The sequence below is a fragment of the Danio rerio genome, chromosome 7 (assembly GCF_052040795.2).
Source record: "Danio rerio strain M-AB ecotype USA chromosome 7, GRCz13ab, whole genome shotgun sequence".
NCBI lineage: Eukaryota > Metazoa > Chordata > Actinopteri > Cypriniformes > Danionidae > Danio > Danio rerio.
The window spans coordinates 28,102,700-28,123,422 of NC_141027.1; the positions used below are offsets into that span (position 1 = coordinate 28,102,700).

Consider the following 20,723-nt stretch of genomic DNA (forward strand, 5'->3'; position numbering starts at 1 on the left):
CCAAAATAAAATATGATCATGGCTTGATTTATAATTATCTAAGTAGGACAGTTAGATCTGACTTTGCCTAGACAAAAGTCTTGTCATTTAACAGAAATAATGTACAGTGTAGAATATAAAGTCACAGTGCTGTGGAAAAGGAATCAAGATTCTTTGGATTCATCTTCCATGCCTCTTCCTTCATCTTACCCCAGACATGCTCAATAATGTCCATGCCTGGTGACTGGGCTGGCCAGACCAATCCTGGAGTGCCTTTACTTTCCTTGCTTTCAGGAACTTTGATGTGAAGGCTGATGTATGAGGAGCAGAGCTATCCTGTTGAAGAACTTGACCTCTCCTGTGGTTTGTAATGTAATGGGCAGCACAAATGTCTTGATACATCAGGCTGTTGATGTTGCCATTCACTTTGCAGATCTCTCGCACTCCCCCATACTGAATGTAACCCCAAACCATGATTTTTCTTTATCAAACCTGACTGATTTCTGTGAAAATCTTGGGTCCATGCGGGATCCAATAGGTCTTCTGCAGTATTTGTAATGATTAGGATGCAGTTCAACAGATGATTCATCTGAAAAATCTACCTTCTGACACTTTTCCAAAGGATCAACTGGAAGTCAAGTTATTATTTGTTGCTCTTACAACTTTTGTCAGGTAGTGTACATTGCTGTACATCCCAATTTATTTGGAAAGGTAAGGGTTTACTTAACAATACACCTTGGAGCAAATTTAGATCAACGACACAATATAGTGTTGATTTATGGATACTTATCCATTTTTTATATCACATTTTTTGCTAAAGACCTTATGTTTACAAAGTTTACATGTTAACTTGCACATGAAAACATCGTCTTTGTAATAAAAAGCAACATGATTTAATAACTACTAACAGAATAAGACTAAAAAGTCAAACTAAAAGTCAAAGTCGCACGGAAGATTGTTAGTAAGCGTCCAAACAAAGCGGTCGAATGTTTTGACGTTTTGGTATGCATATGCTATAAGATACTTTTAGCCAGTAGTTATGGTAACTACATGACTGATGGGGAATTCTTGGTCTGCCTCTCTCTCCTCCTACAATGATATGTTTGGATCAGATAATGTCTTTATTGTCTGCATGAACCGATATGAGCCGATCTGGACTTTAGACAATCATTTAGTCCTAGTGCATCTCTTTCTCTGCTTATTTGTTGAACAGAGTAAAGAGTTTCTTTTTTTTTTTTACCCAAATGTACTCAGTTTGTTGCGTCTGCTGAATTTCATGCCATATGCTCTCTTGGCATCAGAGTTTGCAGTGTTGTTTGCGCTGCATAATGTCTCCCATGTTTGCTTTATGCCTGCTGCTGTTCTGTCCTCATGTACTGCTATCCACACGCTGTTTGATTAGAGACTCAATATTTTTTTTTCTTCTTCTTCTTCTAAGGAATCTCAAGTAGCATGAACTTCGATGAAGAGGAGGACGAAGATGATTTGGTCAGCTCAAGCTCATCTCAGCTCAACAGCAACACAAGACCTGGCTCTGCCACCAGCAAAAAGTCCAGCAAGGTAGATTCCTGCTTTTATTGCTTATGTAGAGGTCAATTATTAATTTCGTCAATAAATGACATTGATTATTTTACACAGTATGAGAAGCAGATACAGTAAGGAGGGGTAGAGGGACAAAAAGCATGGTCACTTTAGTTACACATTCATTGCTGTGAGAGAAACGTAAAAAATATATAGTTTATACAGCTGTTCAAAAGTAACAGTAAAGGGAAATGATATTTTTATTTAATAAATCAATTAATCAATTAAATGCAATTAATTGATTAATGATAACAATATAAAGTCGTTTACAATTTTACAAAAGATAAATCCCAAGGGTTTGCACCTGCTATGGTGGGGACGGGTGAATCAAACAAAGCCCCCCATTCCAAGAATGAATATGGAACATAGTATGTATATACTGTATATATATATATATATATATATATATATATATATATATATATATATATATATATATATATATATATATATATGCCAAAAGACCAAAAGTTGGATTATTATTAGGTTTGAATTTTTATTTTTTATTCAAATGGTCAAATTCTGACTGAGGAAAGTTGAATGTACTTGCCAGTTTGTATTTGCCTGTAGGCTTCAGTTTTTAATTTAACCTAACAAGTTTTAACAGATTTCACTCATTCATTCATTTTCTTGCCGGCTTAGTCCCTTTATTAATCCGGGGTCGCCACAACGGAATGAACCGCGAACTTATCCAGCACCTTTAATTGCAGTGGATGGTTTTAACAGATTTCTAAAACAATTTTTTTTAAATGATAGACAATAATAAATTTGTATTTTAAAAATAAGTATCTTTTCATATTTCTTTACTCTAAATTTTCATTATTTATAAAACTGTAATATAAAACTTAGTTTAAATGCAAATTTGTTAATAAACACTTAAAATAGTATGGTAAGCAATTAGACAAAATGGTAGGAAATATTTTAATCAATTTTTATTTTTGTACATCAAAAACTGTAGTTATGATAACCATCCTGACAAGATGATCCAGCTAAAATTTGTTCTTAAATGTCTCTAAAATACAATATTTATATCTCATAAATAGAGAATTAGGCAATTAAATGCAAAAAGGTTCAGTTTTTGACCAAAAATATAACCACACTATAAGGCTACAGGCCTTATAGTGTGATATCATGTTAAAAGAATGTTTATTAACTGATATAGATTTTAATAAAGACTTCCATTTATTTTAGTCATAGTGCAAATGAAACTCATACAGTTGATACCAGAATTATTAAACCCCCTTTGATTTTTTTTTCTTTTTAAATTATTCCCAAATGATGTTCAACAGAGCAAGGAAATTTTTACAGTATGTCTGATAATATTTTGTTCCTCTGGAGAAAGTCTTATTTGTTTTATTTTGGCTAGAATAAAAGCAGTTTTAATTTTTTTTTAAATATTTGAGGATCAAAATTATTAGCCCCTTTAGGGTTTATATTTTTTTGATAGTCTACGGAAAAAAAACATCATTATACAATAACTTGTCTAATTACCCTAACCTAGAAATTAGTTATTAAAACTACTATTTAAAAATGTTTCGAAAAAATCTTCTCTCCGTTAAACAGAAATTGGGAAAAAAATAAATGGAGGCTAATAATTCAGGGGGTTAATAATTCTGACTTCAACTTTATATCCTTATTAATAAAAGTAGCGGGAACACAGGTTGTAGTTTTTCTGACAAATAGTTTCAACTGAAATTTGCTGTGTTACTCTGAGAGATTAGGAGAACTGGCAGGGATCATATTTATACTGTTACATTTAGCTGTTTATTCTGCAGTTAGTTTTCAGGGCATATTATTCACAGACTATATTAGTCTGCTATACCGTTAGGCTGTGCGTTAAAGCGGGGGAAAAAACACAAGCATTAATGGCATTATCATGATGGTGTCGTTCAGTAGCAAACTTGATTTTATGTGATCTACACTTTTCATTGAAAAAAGCTCCATATGTCCATCATTGTTTGCTGCTGCCATACTCACTTGTGTGTTACACACCTCACATACCTTATTCAAGCACAGGTAAATTGCCCTGTGCAGTTTTGGCGCTGTTACATCTAAACACACCTACAGCCAATCACAATACTCATATGCGTTTGGGGGCGGTGCGACTCGAGGAGAGAACATGATTTAACCCTTTCTGGATGTCCAGGTTAATGTTGACAATACATTTTTTTAAAGTGAATTAAATTATTTTTGGGCACATTTTAATAGTTGGTGGATATTGGTGGGGACATGTCCCCTCTGTCCATGCTAAATCGCAGGCCCTGAATCACCCATTTCCATTCTCCTGAACTACATTCCCCATAATCATCTGTGCTGATTATAAACTCACCTGTTCCCCATCAGCTAGACTCAAATGGCCTCCACAGTTGGAAAGAAAGAATCACGTCATAACAACTGTGAAATGTCTATATTGACATGATAGCATTGCAAAGTCTCTGAGGAATGTTTATAACACCAAAGGTGTGCGTTGTTTTTCTAATTATTCAACGACTTAATATTTTTACCTATCATAAGACACAATTACATAGGAAAAACGATTTTACCAAGAACGAAACAAATGTACAATGACAGATTCCTTACGAAAAGGGAATGTACCACACAGGAAGTAATGCAGTTAAAAAATTGTTGTTGTCGATGGTGGTAAGCGCTGTAAATTCATGTTGTGGAGTACAGGGCATAAATAAAGTTTATAGTGACTGAACATGGACTGCGGTCGAGGGATGTTTTGCCAGTTTTATGGCAAACACATGAGCAGCTTAACACGGTTTTGCTTTACGTGTGGTCTGTGTTTGGAGTTTCTAAAGGACGTGACCAGATGGAAACACAAGAAATACTGCGTCAATGTGTTCAATATTTTGACGAGGACCACTCGTATGCTGTAATCGTGAACATGATGTCAAGTCTACACGGTGTAAACATCTGCTTCGGGGCTCTTAAAAGTAAATTGAATGAAGCCGGTGTAACGGTTTAACTGGTGACTGTGTTAACTGGTGACTCTTTCCAGATGTAAACTATTCACGTTTGCACATTGACACATTCATCACTTTTTGACAGCAGCAAAACATGCCCATACCAAATAAATATTCTTAATACTTGGTGTCAGTGTCATTGTAAACGTTATTGATTTTAATATCCATGTAGCAGAACAGTATGTAACCAAAATTAATTTAAAGAAATAACTACAATTGACATATGTCATCAATGGGATTCGAACCCAAGTCAAAACATTCAGCACGAGTATCAATCAACCTCTCTAACTAAGCTAATCAGAACTACACGTTCAAGTCGGTTTTAATGTCTTTATCAGTCAACATGTACTGTGCTTTGGTTGTTAACTTGTTTCATATACTCGCGTTTACATGTTTCTACATAATCTCATGCTATTTTCTCAGAATAGCTCTAAATAACAAAACCTTGTTTTTTATAGTCATAGACAAGCTGATATTTTCTGGTGTGTGGTTCAATCCGCTTCAATTCTGGTGTGTGCTACATTTCCTTTCCGTAAGGAATCTGTCATTGTAAATTTGTTTCGGGACTGGTAAAAGTGTTTTGCGTCTTGTTAATTCGTTTTTTCTAAAATGTCAATTTGTTTCTTCCTTGGTAAAATCGGTTTTCCAATGTAATTGTGTCTTATGATAGGTAAAAATGTTTTCCAAAGTGTAAATTTGTGTTGAGGTTCGTAAAAGTGTTTCACTCTTTGTAATGTTGTTTTGCACTTCCCAGCCACCGTAGTAATGCCTCTATGCCAGTATGTATATAACTCTGTAAATCAATGCAGATGGCAGTTAAATATACCATAGATACAAATGAATATTTTATAGAATATGAAGTCAAAGCATCACAATATACCTACATGCATTATTATTATTATTATTATTAAGTTTAGTTAAATATGCAACAAATTAGTGCAGAGTAAAAGGTTAAAGACTCTTTGATTAGTTGCTATTTTGCGCTAAATTAGTTTTGACCTTTGATTATTGGTTTTTGAAGGTTGGCTGCTATTTTAAGCCATCTCTGTGTATGCGTATGTGTGTGTTTGTGTGTCCATCCTCACTGCCCAGCTGTGTTACATGTGCAATGCTGACACAAGCAGTCTGTATTGTCATGCTAGGATTTATTCTCTTGGCACAAAGCCTGCTATGCTGGAGATGGAGGGTCATAGTCCTGTTGTTTCCTATGGCAACAGAGAAATGATTACATTCTTAAAATAACTTGATGGAAACCTTGCCTGTTTGAAGCCTTGGCTCCTGCTAGTTTCTCATTGGCATCCTCTATGTAGTGTGTGTAGAAAAGAAATGTAAAACTATTACTGATGTAATTATAGTATACAGTATAATATATTAGTTAAATGAATTGCATTTGGGTTTTCATTAGCAGTAATGCATACATGCACGTATTTATTTTAAAGCATCTTTATTTGAGTATTATAGGTTTGCATGCTACATAGACTGTTTGCACCTAAAAATATGTCACACTGCAGGAAATCTATTCTAAAGAGCAATGTAATATATATATATATATATATATCTATATCTATATATATGTATATATATATATATATATATATATATATATATATATATATATATAAATTTTAAATTTTACATATACACTCAGTACATTTTATTCTACAGGACTGATTTTCTAGAGGATGCTATGTATTTGTTAGCTCTCCATGATATTCCAGCAAGTCTAAATTTGGCTGTTATTTATTTGGTTCTGTAGTGGCTCATCCATGTCTCTTGAGTCTGACCCTGCTAACGTCACTGAGCTGCTTTGTTGCTCTTTAACATTTCAGTTTTAATCCCAGCTGCTTACATTTCAGACCACAGGGACGTCTGATTCATTTACAGCAGGGTCCAAGCGTCTATGTGTACTGGTGACAACACTTCTATTATGCGTTTTTGTCATTTTATACTGTAAAAAGCAAACTGACCATCTGTACAAAGGAGTTCACATGCTTACTGATGTCCACTTGATTAACATTTTTTAAATAAATCAAAATTTGATTTTTTTCTTTCGAATTATTAATTTTAGATTATTTGATGTAAATTGTTTCACAATTAGAATGTTTTAGTAGCTTTTCTCAGGTTTAAAAATAATGTATATATATTTTTTTTAAATTTTAAATAATATTTTGGTTAAAATCAATCTTATCTAAATTATTTTGATTTACCATCCATCCATCCATCCATCCATCCATCCATCCATCCAGCCATCCATCCATCCATCCATCCATCCATCCATCCAGCCATCCATCCATCCATCCATCCATCCATCCATCCATCCATCCATCCATCCATCCATCCATCCATCCATCCATCCATCCATCCATCCATCCATCCATCCATCCATCCATCCATCCATCAATCCATCCATCCATCCATCCATCCATTAAATATTTTTGTTTATATCTGGCCTACATTTACATTTCACTGTATGTTGTTTCTTCAGTGTAATAAAAGGTTTCAAAATGCTTTGAATTCATTAATTTATCACACATTTATATTTTCCCCTGTTTACATTTTTTAAACCTGGGAAAAGTATTTATAAAAATATTTTAAAATATTTTATGTATTTATTTTTTTTTGAATGTATTTAATTGTGTTAATTTTATTAAATATTTATTTATTTATTTTTTTTTTTTCTAAAATTGTTACATTACTTTTAGCAGGCTAAAACATTTTAATTAGATCTCACACTTTTCATTCATTCATCAAACATTTATGTTTTTCCCAAGTTTAAAAAAAATAAATAAAGTAAAATAAATAAATATATATATATATATATATATATATATATATATATATATATATATATATATATATATATATATATATATATATATATATATATGTATATATATATATATATTATTACATTACTTTTAGCAGTTTAAATACATTTCCTATTAGATCTCAGACTTTTTCATTGACTGATTGATTGCTTTGGATTCATTCATTTATTCATCAAACATTTATATATTGTTTTATTTATTTATTTTTTAAAATATTTTTTAAAATATTTATTTATTTATTTATTTATTTATTTATTTATTTATTTATTTTCTAATATTGTTACATTACTTTAAGCAGGTTAAATACATTTTCAATTAGATCTCAGACTTTTTCATTGACTGATTGATTGCTTTGGATTCATTCATTCATTCATTCATTCATTCATTCATTCATCAAACATTTTTATTTTGTTTTATTTTATTTTATTTTTTATTTTTTTAAACCAGGAAAAAAATAATCAAAAAATGTTTATTTATTTATTTATTTATTTATTTATTTATTTATTTATTTATTTTCTAATATTGTTATATTACTTTTAACAGGTTAAAAACATTTCCAAAGAGATCTCAGATCTTTTCTTTGAGTGATTGATTGCTGAGAAATTATAAAAATGGTTGTGTTATCATAATAGTTGAAAATTGTACATTTACTTCAACATGTACATTTATAATTGACTGGAATGAATGTCTATCTGTCTAATGAATGTGACAGGAGGCAACATCAGCTTCCACCCCGTTGGCCAATGAGCCATCCATTGACGTAGATGACCTGGAAGAGTTCACTCTCAGACCCGCCCCACAAGGAGTGACTGTCAAATGCAGGATCACGCGGGATAAGAAGGGCATGGACCGGGGCATGTACCCCACCTACTACCTCCATCTGGAGAGAGAGGACGGCAAGAAGGTCAGGCAAATGCACAAAAGCTCATTATTCACAGCTTTTAAAAAGACTTTGACTTCTTTGGAATTCATCATTGTTGTGCACCAGCAATCAAGCCCAATCAGTAACTTTCCATTTCTCCAATTTGCTGAAGGGCTTGAAATGATTGATTCTGATGAAAAGAACTAAATTTAGACCACACGGAGGTTCAGATAAACGATGATTATCCATAATGTTGCAGCTCCGCAAAAATATTTGTCAAATAAATACCATCACAGCATCACATTTAAAAAAAGTGTACTATGTAGTTTTTTAACCAAATAAAATAACACTTTTTCAAATATTCAGTATGTATGTACTCAAGACAGGCTCATTGTGAATACTTAGTTCTGTATACATTTTTTGTGAGTGCAAATTATGTAGCCAGAGCTATGTATGGCTAAATTTAGTCTTTAAAACGAATGCTATGAGGCAGTATGCCTATGGCTAGCTACTAGCTGGCCGCTTACCTTCTATATTAATCTGCGGTCACCACGGCAGAAAGAACCGCCAACTTATCCAGCATATGTTTTATGCAGCGGATGCCCTTCCAGCTGCAACCAATCACTGGGAAACACCCATACACTCCCAAACACACACAGAATTTAGCCAACCCAATTCACCTGTACCACATCTTTTGGCTTGTGGGGGAAACCAGAGAACTGTAGGAAACGCACACGAACACGCGGAGCTCATACAAACTCCACACAGAAATGCCAATTGACCCAGCCGAGGCTCAAACCAGTGACCTCCTTGCTGTGAGGCGATTGTGCTACCCACTGTGCCACCGTGACGCCCCATAGATTACTCTAATGAAAATTAATCAACTTAATTAATACTTTGTAATATTAACTTAATATTGAATTTGACTGCCAAAAATGAGTGCCTGTGCAACATTAGATTTTGTCATACAGGGTCACAAACATGCTTTAAGAATGCTTGCTTCCTCCTGTCAGTATAATCTTGACATTTAGGGAATTATCTCTAATTTTGATCCTCACTGTATATTGTTTATGCCATTCCTCAAAGCACATGACAAATATAAAAACACTTTCTCAGAATGTTTATGCAAGCTCTCTCATATGGATCATTTTGCGCTTTTGTTCAGTGCCCAATTAAATTCTGTTACACTTTAGGTTTTCCTTTTAGCCGGGAGGAAGAGAAAGAAGAGCAAAACATCCAATTACCTCATCTCCATCGACCCAACTGACCTATCACGAGGCGGAGAGAGCTTTATTGGCAAACTGAGGTATGTTTAAAGCTGATTCATCATGGCATGTGATTCATTTGGTAGTGTAAACCAAATCTGTGCTGTTCTTTTAGAGACGAGAGTCATGTGTTTCTTTCTAAACACTGGAGAAGACCTTTAGTGAGTTTGTGTTCATGTAAGGTTCTGTGATTAATACTGTGATTGGGTTCATTGCTGGTGTGCAGATGTGTCCTTATCAATACAGCACCTTTAAAAACATAACCTTTGATTTTCTGTATGTTTATGTGTCATAATTATTAGTGCAAAAAAGCTTTGTTTAGTGCTGTCAATTCATTGAATTAACTAAAAAACATTACCATATGTATGCATTACTGTATATTGTAGTGTATAATTGTGGTTTGCAGTGTTTTTGACCATCTAACCTTGATCTAATCTTGTTTTTAAATAAATAATTTTTAAAATTTTGCATCCGAGTGAAATTTCACAAATCAGTATGCATATCAGTATGTATATATGTTAGAGATAATACATCCAGGAAGTTGTTATTGGGAAACAAAGCTGTTGAATAAGACTTGAAGGGCTTTACAACCAACTGGATGTACTTTATCCTGCTTTTTATAAGGCTTCTTGCACACAAAATGTAAAAAAATTATACCTAAAACATTGTTCCAAGCCATGATAGTTATTGATACTTTAATAATTAAACGCAAAGCTGCAGAAACAGCTGAATGAAACCGATGGAGCATACACTAACCTACAGATTGTTTAGACACCAGATGGTGTCAAAATAGTCAGATAATACTGTATGTGGTAAGTATATGTATAAGTGAATGGATGTGAACATATTCACTGATGGTCAAAGTGCCCCGATGAGCCTATGTTATTAGTTTCAGCACTTGTTATCTGGCATTAACATACTGTGCAATATCATGACTGACAAATCAGAATCAATATTCTAGAGAGCTGTGTAATAAACAGCCATATAATAGTGGTAGGAGTGTGATGATGCATTTATATAACGGTTCAATGGCATAAGTGTGTAAATAAAAATAAAAGCAACAATGGAGTGTCACAAAACGCTTGGCGCAAGGAAGTAGAGTGGGTATTTTCGCCAGCAAAAGTGCTGTATATATAAACAAATCAATAGTCAAAACACAATTTCAAATAGATTCTATTCTTAAAATAAACAAACTTTTATTTGAAATCTAAACAACTACATTCTCCAAGTCTCAAACATAGATTATGTGGCTCAACAGCACAGTATTTGTCAAAATATAATTAGTTTAGTCCTCTGCTTTTGTGGTTCAGTATTGTTACAAGTACAAAAACTACAATCCTATAATGCTGCAGTATTATTTTTAAAGACAAGCAAACTAATATCAGTAATTAAATAAAAGAAACTATATAAATTACAAGCAATAGCACAAATAAATACAACATAACAAAGACTCTGTTATGTCTATTAGTATTCATGTAAGAAACACTAGATAAATTGAATAAAGTAGACTGTTTAAATGTAGACTAATACAGAATAATCACTGTATAAATTAAATATAGATTAATCCTTATTAAAGCAACAAAGGTTATTCAGTTAAGAACAATGAGTGATTGTCCTTTGTTGTTTTATTAAAATGAATGTCACAGACTGCTATATGTTTATTAGATAGCCGCCAATTTAAGACTTTATTCTTTAGGTTTTCTCTGTTGATTTAAACTGAAACTGTTTCTGACTTCAGTAAAAAAGTATGGAAGGGTATTGATGTGAAAGTCTTCAAATAAAACTTGAAGATGTTATTGCGTCAGTACAGTTTGATGTTGACAATGCTGATTTTTTCTTTTTTTAGTACACTTAGACACGCACAGTTTATCCATATTGAGAATGTGTTTCTTCAGAATGTGGACTTAGGAAAAAGCTACAAAAGATGTCATTGGGCTGTACTTTCTCAAAAGATAAATGTTTATACCTAAAAAAAAAGGCCATATAGGGATCCTATATATATATATATATATATATATATATATATATATATATATATATATATATATATATATATATATATATATATATATATATATATATATATATATATATACAGTATATATTAGAGCCTAAAATTGATAACTCTTTTGGGTCCCACTTTATATCAAGTGGCCTTAACTAATATGTACTTACACAGGAATTAATAGTTTGTTACAATGTACTTATTGTGTAAATACATGTATGTACTCTGTACTTATGCTTGATTAAATACATGTATGTAATTACATCCATAATTAACTTTTGTAATTACATTTGTAAATACACTGCTGACCATCCCTTACACCTTAACCCACCCTTAAACCTACCCATACCACCAAACCTGTCCATAAGCCAACCTCTATCCCAACTCAAAAGCACCACAAGTGTTCTCAAATACATTATAAACACAGTAAGTACATTGTATTTATTTGTTGATGTAAGTACATAGTAGTTAAGGACACTTAATATAAAGTGGGACCCTCTTTTGAATTAATTTTGAGTTATCGCCCCAATTTTTATTAATTAAACAAGGTGACTATCATCTCCACAGATCAAACCTTATGGGCACCAAGTTTACTGTGTACGACAGCGGCATGAACCCAGTCAAGACCACGTCCAGTCTAGAAGCAGGGAATCTCCGTCAGGAGCTGGCAGCGATCTGTTACGTGAGTCTGAGATCACACTGCTGCTCAATACGCTTCTTCAGGTTGATGTTTTCAGGTCCAAATGCTCTATCAGAGGCTAAAAGCAAACAACAGATGATGCTATTACACACGGACAATGTGCTCTAATACTTTTAAAAATGATCATGCTTATATCCATGCCTAATATGAGATGGTCAGGCAGTGATTCATCTTAAAAACATATTTATTCTTAAAATATTAGTGAACACCATGATTTTGTAAGATTTACTTTAATGTGAGATATGACTGTAGAGGGGTCATACATGGATTTTGAGATTTCACAAATGAGTAGAGGTTTGAACCTGAAAAAATCATAATATTTGTACAATATTTTGTATGCCACAATCTCACAAGGGTATAGCACCATCTTGCTAACAAAAATAGTATAAAAACCGGTGATACTATAAACTGTCCAAATAATAATTGGAGTTTATAACAAAATAAATAAAATATAATGCATGTTAATATTGATTTATTATTATCAATTCATTTATTTTCTTTTCGGCTTAGTTCCTTTATTAATCTGGGTTTGCCACAGAGGAATGAACCGCTTTACGCTGTGGATGCCCTTCCAGCAGCAACCCATCACTGGGAAACATCCATACACACTCATTCACACACACACACACACACACACACACACACACACACACACTACAGACAATTTAGCCTACTCAATTCACTTATGCCACATGTTTTTTGACTTGTGGGGAAAACCGACACTCGGAGGAAACCCATGTGAACATGGAGAGAACATGCAAACTCCACACAGAAACACCAACTGACCCAGCCGAGGCTCGAACCATCGACCTTCTTGCTGTGAGGCAAACGTGCTATCCACTGCGCCATCGTGCTGCCCTATTATTATTATTATTATTATTATTATTATTATTATTATTATTATATTTTTGTTTGGGATGTGTTTTTTCTGCAATTATCCTGTTGTTGTTTTTAGAATAATGAAAATAAATTAATTAAAATAATAGAATAAAAAAGCCACCCTGTGGCCACAACGTCTCACGGCCATAAGCTCACTGATGAGCCAAGCCTGACCTCTGCTGGCGATGTTTTACACAGCAATGAGAATTTGCACAAGAAATGTGTGAAAGTCACATGTACTGTATGTGCAAGCGTGATAATTATGACTAATCCAGAAGTGAGTGTTTGTTTGTCTTCTGTCCTGCAGGAAACTAATGTTTTAGGATTCAAGGGGCCTCGAAAGATGAGTGTCATTATTCCCGGAATGAACATGGACCATGAAAGAGTCTCAATCAGGCCTCGAAACGTGAGTGCAGGCAGTTAAAAACAGTTGTGTATCAATAGGCCTTAATGATTTTAATTAAGTCTTTATTTATTTATTATTTTGTTTTGCTGTAGAACTAGTATGCAGAAAAGTAATTAGTGATAAATGATATTACGGATATAATATAATATGATATCCTATTCTAAGTATTTTTTTCTAACTGGTATTTTTTTCAGGATCAAATCTCATTCATTTAATAATTCATTATTGTTATTCATTATAAATATATTTCTTTATTTATTTAGCATTTAATATATCTACAGTAACTCATATGCAAGTGTACATAAGTGTACAAGTATGTGAAAGAGCAAAACAAAATTATTTCATAATATGAGTGTATAATATGTAATTTTTTCATTTATTTTTTTCTATAATATAATATAATATAATATAATTAATATAATATAATATAATATAATATAATATAATATAATATAATATAATATAATATAATATTTAATGTTGCTTCATTTGTTTCTACTAGGATCATCAACAAGAAAATAATTAGCAGTTTGAAAATACAAAAACACTTCCAAAATTGTATCTCAGAAGAAAAGACTGATCAAATGTGTACTTTGATATAATATTAAAGAGGCTTTAAATGGACTTTTTACATGAATAATCTTTAGTTAACAATAATTTTCAGCATGTTTGTCATTTGTGTTACATGACCAGTATAATGTATCAGTAATTTTCCACCTATTTAAATGTCCTTAAATGTTCTTTCTATCCTCTCGTGTTAACATGTATGTTTGTAGCGTGACCTCCTGTAAAACTGAAAAAAATCAGTGTGTTTGTACATGCTGATTCTGAAATCATGCGTGTTATAGGCCAGTGGCAAACAATAGTCAGAGCAAAGCAGTAACCTTTGACCTAAATTTGAAACGCAGATGTTAGCTTTAGTAAAGATGCCCTCTCTAATGGAAATGTAATCCGTCTACATCTGTCTGTCGCAGGAACACGAGTCTCTGCTGGCTCGATGGCAGAACAAAAGCACAGAGAGTGTGATAGAGCTGCACAACAAGACGCCGGTGTGGAACGATGACACTCAGTCGTATGTGCTCAACTTCCATGGCAGAGTCACACAAGCATCCGTCAAAAACTTTCAGATCATTCATGACAACGACCGTGAGTCCAAAATTATCTTCAACTAAAATTTAAGTCGTAACTGAACACATGAATATAAAAATTATTTCTACTATAAAAAGAATATCTAAATATAATCTTATAAGAAAACTACAATTAGGGGCCTGCAATGTCTTTCATATGCAATAAAAGGCCAATGTTATTTTTACATTGTGTGAATCAGCATTGTCAGTTCTCACATGGTTTTATACAACAATTCGACAAGCAAGTGAATACGAAGTTTCACCAGCAAAAGTAATTCCACATGAGCCAGAGCTGGAACAGTTGTACATCTCAGAAAGGCAACAGGTTTTAAAGGGCATCAAACACCGGATGCACCGATCAGCGCTGCGACACGGCGCACACTTGACAGTTGAAAGTATGAAAGTATCGCACACCAGACGTGCACATTCGCATGCTATTTAAAATAAGACTAATCAGGTGGCGTTTTGTGGTGCGGCAGAAATATGAACAGTGTTCTGAGTGGTGGCTGGACACCGCAGACATGACCTATGTTTAGAATTTTAAAATGCATGGCGCTGCGTGTCGCTATGAGGCGCGTTTCCAAGTGGCACTTCTGGTGTGCTTAAGCCACTTTAAGTCTGTTTAAAACTAATTGAATGAGGTGATGATTCAATGACTTTGTTTACATGGACATCAGTAATCGAATTATTTGCCTTAATCTGAATAAGACAATAATATGATTGAAGTGTTCTTATAAGGCATTCTTATAACTGCATTCTGTCTTGTGTGTATGCAGCGGATTACATTGTGATGCAGTTTGGTCGTGTCGCAGAGGATGTCTTCACAATGGACTACAACTACCCTATGTGTGCCCTGCAGGCGTTTGCTATTGCTCTGTCCAGCTTTGACAGTAAGCTAGCCTGTGAGTAGCCATCTTTCTCTGCCTGCCTCAGCCACGAAAGGACCCGGCCAGACCGCTTTACAATCCCCCAATAAAGGGCTGCGCTGAACTGCAAGGCAGTAGGGTCCCGCTCTCAACATCCTCTTTTGGAGGCCTGAATGCGTATAGAGTTCGTCTTTGTGTGAATATGTGCGAGCAAGGTGGCGTTTCTGCTTTTTGAAAAGGAAAAGGGGATCACGGTTGGGGGAAAGCACAAAGACTTCGCAGTTCAAATGCATTCATTTGAATCGATCACCGAGTCGCTTCTTTACTTATCCGACAAGGTAAAACTAACATTTTGCTAATGTTCAAAAGAAGGATCTTTTTACGGTAGTACTTGTGTCCCTTAAATTAATTTTGCCATGGTCATAATTCTAAAAGAATTAACATTCACTAACCGTTCAACTCATACTGTAGCTGTGATTTATAACAGCTTGGATATTTGATTTAATGAACTTTTGTAAAATGACTGTCATATGTGACATTTCTTCAGTTGTACATGTCCCTTGTGTCATGCAACATCAATTTGATTTGTAACATAACAGTTTATGCTTAAGAAGGACTCCAAAGCCAGTATGACAGTCTGACATATTTATCCACTATTTATGTATTTATAGATTTTCATGCCATCTGCTGCTTGTGTTTTACCCCATGCCCATAATTCACTGTGCTTCAAGCTCAAATCTTGACTGGGGCACCTTTGAGCTTTTGGTGTGGATTAATTTCACTTCAACTGATGAATGTGTGACTGTCTCATGACGCAAAGGTGGTCATCATCAGTCCATGTTTTTCACACTTACATTTTTAAGGGAACATGAGATACAAAAAAGCTTTTATATCATTATATTGAGGTTCACGCCATGGGCCTCGTTTATAAAACATGCGTAGGAACAGATTTGATGTGGAACAATGCTGAGCAGACCCTCACACATTCAATCATGGCAGAGTCTGAGTATTTGGGAACCTGAGCATTTTTTGCCACTTACAGAAATTTCACATGGAACACATATGAAACCACATGAAACACACATGTAACGAGTATGAAACACATGAATCATTTGGATTTGTAACATCTTTATGTCAAAAAAATAACAGTCTTTTAATAAAAAAATGAGTGAAAAATTGTACAAAACCAAACGTTTTATGCATTTCATTCTTGTCCCATCCCGCCCTCCTACCTTCCCCCTGAACAAATACTGCAAAAATCATACAAAACCAAACGTTTTATGCAGTTCATTCTTGTCCCCTTCCCCCCCATAAATAATGCAAAAATGTCACAAAAGCAAACTTTTTATGCATTTCGTATAGTTTTTTTTCTTCCAAATACTGTAAAAATGTTATAAAACCAAATGTTTTATGCGTTTTGTATTAATTCCCCCCCAAATACTGTAAAAAATGTTTCAAAATCTAACATTTTATGCTTTTCATATTATTCCCCCCCAAATGCAGTAAAAATGTTGCGAAACCAAATGTTTTATGCGTTTCGTATTATCCCCCCAAATACTGCAAAAAATGTTACTAAAGCAAACGTTTTGTGCATTTTGTAGTTTTTTTTTGTTCAAAATACTGTAAAACTGTTACAAAACCAAATGTTTTATGCGTTTCGTACTATTTTTACCCCAAATACTGTAAAAGTGTTTCAAAAACAAACATTTTATGCAATTTATATTATTCCTGACCAACCCAAGCCCCCCCAATGCTGTAAAAATGTTACAAAACTAAACATTTGATGCATTATGTATTATTCCCCCCCCAAATACTGTAAAAATGTTTTAAAACTAAATGTTTTATGCATTTTGTATTATCCCTCCCACATTTCTGTGTGGAGTTTGCATGTTCTCCCTGTGTTGCAGTAGGTTTCCACCGGGTGCTCCGGTTTTCCCCACAAGTCCAAAGACATGGGTTGTAGGTGAATTGGGTAAGCTAAATTGTCTATAGCGTATAAGTGTGTGTGTGTGAATGCGAGTGTATGGGTGTTTCCCAGTGATGGGTTGCAGTTTGAGGGCATTAGCTGCATAAAACATATGCTGGATAAGTTGGTGGTTCATTCCGCTGTGGCGACCCAAGATTGTTCAGTGACTAACCAAAAAGAAAATGAATGAATGAATCTTAAATGCTGTAAAAACATTACAAAATCAAACGTTTTATGGATTTCTTTTTTTTTCTAACATACTGTAAAACATTTTCCAAAATCAAACATTTTATTTTAGTGTTTCACATTTGTTTCATGTGATTTGTTTCAAGTGAAGCTCATGTGGTTTTTCTGTAAGGAGCCATTCACAGTGCTGATTGGTGTTCGATTTATAAGGTACAAGTGAAACTAGTTTCAAGGTCATTGGTCTTTAAGGGAGACATGCACACTTTTATGTATACTGTCCGTCTGTTTTTCTGAATCAGATGTGCATGCACATTAAGAAAGAAGCTTAGATCAAGCAGTGGATGATTTCTGCGCAACATTTTATAAACAAGGCCCTAGTTGCACCGTTCTGAAAGCCCACTAAGTTCTAAATGGTGTCAGAAGTGTGTGAGGGTCAATATCAGGGTAAGTACATTATCATCTCATACTAACCCACTACATTTGTGTGGGGGTGTACTGAATGGAGCACTTTATTCAGAGATTAATGGTGGAAAGCTGTAAATATTGTGCCTTTGGACGAGACACTTGTGATGCTTGAAGTTGGTGAGATGCTACATCTGTTTTCTTCAGCCATCACGCAGCTTCTGTCTTGTGTATTTCCAGTAGTTTCTAGAATGATCAGGTTTATTTGCCTGCTTGTGGATTAGTTCCAAAAATTGAGAGGCTGCTTATTTGACACAATATTGTATGACTAGTGTGTTTACATGCACTTCAAACAGTAACATTCTGCTGGTGTAAAACGGTGAAAACGTGGACTCACAGAAGCTGATCATAGCTCAGTTACAACTGTGCATGTAAACACACTGAGCAACACAGTTTGATCAAGTCTTCTTACATTCCCTGCTGCATGAGTGTAGTTGTGGAAAATGTGGATCTAACAATGTGTCAGTGGAATTTACACACACAAAAATCTAATAGCCTACATAACATAATGGTACACTTTTGTCTTTGCTAAACAATACTGATGAATGAAGAAGGGAAATATGTGAAATTGTATTATATGTGTGGCAGAATAACCGGCAAAATCCAAAAACCTGTTGCTTTATAGCATCTTAGACGTATTCGGATGGCTAGACCGAGTTAATAGCTCTGCTCTAGCACACATTAGCCTATTTTTAGCATAGTTTCTTTCCTTCCAGTCACATTTGAACATCACAGCAAAATATTGCCATTGTCAAAAACAGGGGTGTCTAAACTTTGTCCTGGAGGGCTGATGTCCTGCTGAGTTTAGCTCCAACTTGCTTCACCACACCTGCCAGGAAGTTTCTAGTACAGGGGTGCCCAAACTCGGTCCTGGAGGGCCAGTGTCCTGCAAATTTTAGTTTTAACTACAATTAAACACACCTGAACTTGCTAACCAAGCTCTTTCAAGTTATACTAGAAACCTCAAGGTCGTTGTGTTGAAGGAAGTTGTAGCTAAACTATGCAGGACACCGGCCCTCCTAGACTGAGTTTGGGCACCCCTGTTCTAGTATATCTAGTAAGAGCTTGATTAGCTGGTTCAGGTGTGTTTGATTAAGGTTGGAGCTAAACTCGCCAGGACACCGGCACTCCAGGACCAAGTCCGGTCTAAAATCGAATGCTGGGTTCCAACCAAATGCAAATTTAAAGGGGTGATCCAGAGTGTATTTTTTGGGTTTGTTTGTGTTTATAAGAAGCAATGTGTGCTCATGCTTCACTTGTAGCAAATCACCTTATTTTTTCACATATCTTTGATTATATGCAGCTACTCAGCTAACATCAAAACGAAAAATATTTCCTAGTTCCTCCGAAAGATTGCCTTCAATAGGCTCTGATTGGCCAGATAACATAATGTTCTGTGATTCGCTGATCGGCTTTACGTCACCAGGAAAAGCATCATGCCCCTACAAGCACTCACTTTTGTGCTATGTAAATACTGTCAGTTAAAGTAGCTGTTAGCTGTATCAGTTTGAGCCTGAATCAGACAGAAAATGACACAGCTGAACCTCACGCCTGCATGCTCAGAAAGTGTCTTTCACATTTATTCTGAATAAGCATGTGCAAGTAATATGGAACTTTCACATATCTTTTGCGAGTTTGTTATTTGAGATGTAGAACACAGGGAAAGCAGCTGCATACAGAGACACTGCAGCTCTGCTGAAGATTGTGGGTGTTTACAGCCATTTGATGGATAATTATGAATTTGTAGCTAAATTGTTAGCGGTGCCAAACAGCATTTTCCGTTGTTTACATCCTTGTTGACGTCCTCGCTACAACATACCATTAACGCTAGAAACTTAATTGATAGATTTTAACAAATACAAATACTTACAGGTTGTGGCTCACAATCCACAGCTTTGTCGGTTGGACGAATATTTAGCCAAATCAAGCACTGAACTGGGAAAGATTCTGGAAGCTGTCCTTTGTCAAATGCTTACTACATATATATTTTATAATTTTTTTATATAATAAATGTAAAGCCCAAATACAGAAACAGAACAAGCTCTGTGGAAATAGTAGCATTTGGACGCCATTTTAGCTTTCTCTGCTACATTACAGCGCCTCTGGCCACATCCCTTTGTTGCTTGCTGGGTGTATGTGCATAACCTGAAGCAATTGTGATCTCACTAACCCGGATGTATTTTTTTGTAGTCTTCAAACTTTGTTCGCTGTAGGCTTTGCTAAGCTAACTCTGCAACAGCCAATGTCTCCAATTGCATTGAACTTTGAGCATATTAAATTCAGATATGTTGTTTATGTTCAAACAGCTACATTACACATGTAGCTCATAAAGTTTAAAATATGATATTGTGGTGGACCACCCCTCTAAGTATCAGATTACAGTACATACAAAGTCAATGCAAACCTGAAGAAGGTGCCTCAATCGCATTTTATTGCACAAGTTCAAAGAAATTCAACTTGAAGAGAAAAAACATTTTGTGAGTAGTCTAGAGCAAGTGACACAGTGCTTTGCATATGGTGTGAACCCAGCATTACACTATTAAATTTCTAATGAATTTGTTTCCAAGAAATGATTTATCATAATTTTTTCCACTTGGTATTAACAATGTTTTTTTGGTAACCTGCTCTCAAGTAGTCAATGA

The 20,723-nt window shown here is 34.6% G+C and overlaps 1 protein-coding gene across 12 annotated transcripts in view; it reads left to right on the plus strand.

The window, feature by feature from the left end:
- tub (TUB bipartite transcription factor) overlaps positions 1-17,616 on the plus strand; it is a 154,756-nt gene extending 137,140 nt beyond the window's left edge. For all 12 annotated transcript variants that reach the window (XM_087261162.1, XM_087261166.1, XM_087261170.1 and 9 more), the window contains 7 exons: positions 1,418-1,539; positions 8,070-8,261; positions 9,413-9,525; positions 12,057-12,171; positions 13,376-13,474; positions 14,449-14,620; positions 15,378-17,616. In XM_087261162.1, the coding sequence (XP_087117288.1) occupies positions 1,418-1,539; positions 8,070-8,261; positions 9,413-9,525; positions 12,057-12,171; positions 13,376-13,474; positions 14,449-14,620; positions 15,378-15,511 (947 nt within the window). In that variant the 3' untranslated portion in view covers positions 15,512-17,616. The remainder of the gene's footprint in view (positions 1-1,417; positions 1,540-8,069; positions 8,262-9,412; positions 9,526-12,056; positions 12,172-13,375; positions 13,475-14,448; positions 14,621-15,377) is intronic.
- Positions 17,617-20,723: the final 3,107 nt, after the last annotated feature.